The sequence below is a fragment of the Phaethon lepturus genome, unplaced genomic scaffold, assembly GCF_000687285.1.
Source record: "Phaethon lepturus isolate BGI_N335 unplaced genomic scaffold, ASM68728v1 scaffold28435, whole genome shotgun sequence".
Classification (NCBI taxonomy): Eukaryota; Metazoa; Chordata; class Aves; order Phaethontiformes; family Phaethontidae; genus Phaethon; species Phaethon lepturus.
Genome location: NW_010538811.1, coordinates 10,393 through 11,306, shown reverse-complemented (window position 1 = coordinate 11,306; position 914 = coordinate 10,393). Strand labels below are relative to the sequence as shown.

At 63.7% G+C, this 914-nt stretch overlaps 1 protein-coding gene across 1 annotated transcript in view; it reads left to right on the top strand.

The window, feature by feature from the left end:
* Positions 1-19: 19 nt before the first annotated feature.
* ABR (active BCR-related) overlaps positions 20-914 on the top strand; it is a gene marked incomplete at its 5' end in the record, with an annotated part of 4,514 nt that continues 3,619 nt past the window's right edge. Inside the window, 3 exons of the mRNA XM_010286952.1 lie at positions 20-79; positions 195-304; positions 757-896. Coding sequence (XP_010285254.1) covers positions 20-79; positions 195-304; positions 757-896 — 310 coding nt within the window. The remainder of the gene's footprint in view (positions 80-194; positions 305-756; positions 897-914) is intronic.

The following is a 914-nucleotide window of genomic DNA, read 5'->3' as shown; positions in this document are numbered from 1 at the left end:
GCACCGTCCCCCCCCGCAGCTGGACCCGCAGGCTGTGCAGACGAAGAACTGGCACATGGACGTGATTGAGATGAACGGGGTAAGCAGGGACCCACGGCCCCTCGCTTTGATTGCGGCCCCTTCCCCGGAGCTGCGCCGTGCCTTCATGTGATGTGGAGGTGACGGGCTGCTGGGACTCACCCCGTCTCCCGCAGATCAAGGTGGAGTTCTCCATGAAGTTCACGAGCAGAGACATGAGCCTGAAGAGGACCCCGTCCAAAAAGCAGACAGGCGTCTTCGGGGTCAAAATCAGCGTTGTGACGAAGTACGTGTGGGGCTGGGGAGGCCGATCCGTCCCGGTCCCTGTGGGTGTGGGGTTGCACCATGTCCCCTTGCTCGCACCAACACCAGAGAGCTTGGCTTTGGCTCTCTGCTGGGGACTTGCCCGTTCCTTCGCCAGCCCCATCCTTCCCACCCAGCATGCCCGTCCCGCCCCTGGCCCAGGGTTTGCAGGGCGGGGCTGGCTGCCGTGGGGTCCCCCCGGAATCTTTGCTTACGGCTCTGCTTTCCGAGCCAGGCGCGAGCGCTCCAAGGTGCCTTACATCGTGCGCCAGTGCATCGAGGAGGTGGAGAAGAGGGGCATCGAAGAGGTCGGCATCTACAGGATCTCTGGCGCCAGCATGCCCGTCCCGCCCCTGGCCCAGGGTTTGCAGGGCGGGGCTGGCTGCCGTGGGGTCCCCCCGGAATCTTTGCTTACGGCTCTGCTTTCCGAGCCAGGCGCGAGCGCTCCAAGGTGCCTTACATCGTGCGCCAGTGCATCGAGGAGGTGGAGAAGAGGGGCATCGAAGAGGTCGGCATCTACAGGATCTCTGGCGTTGCCACTGACATCCAGGCGTTGAAAGCTGTCTTTGATGCTAGTGAGTGTCCTTGGGGGC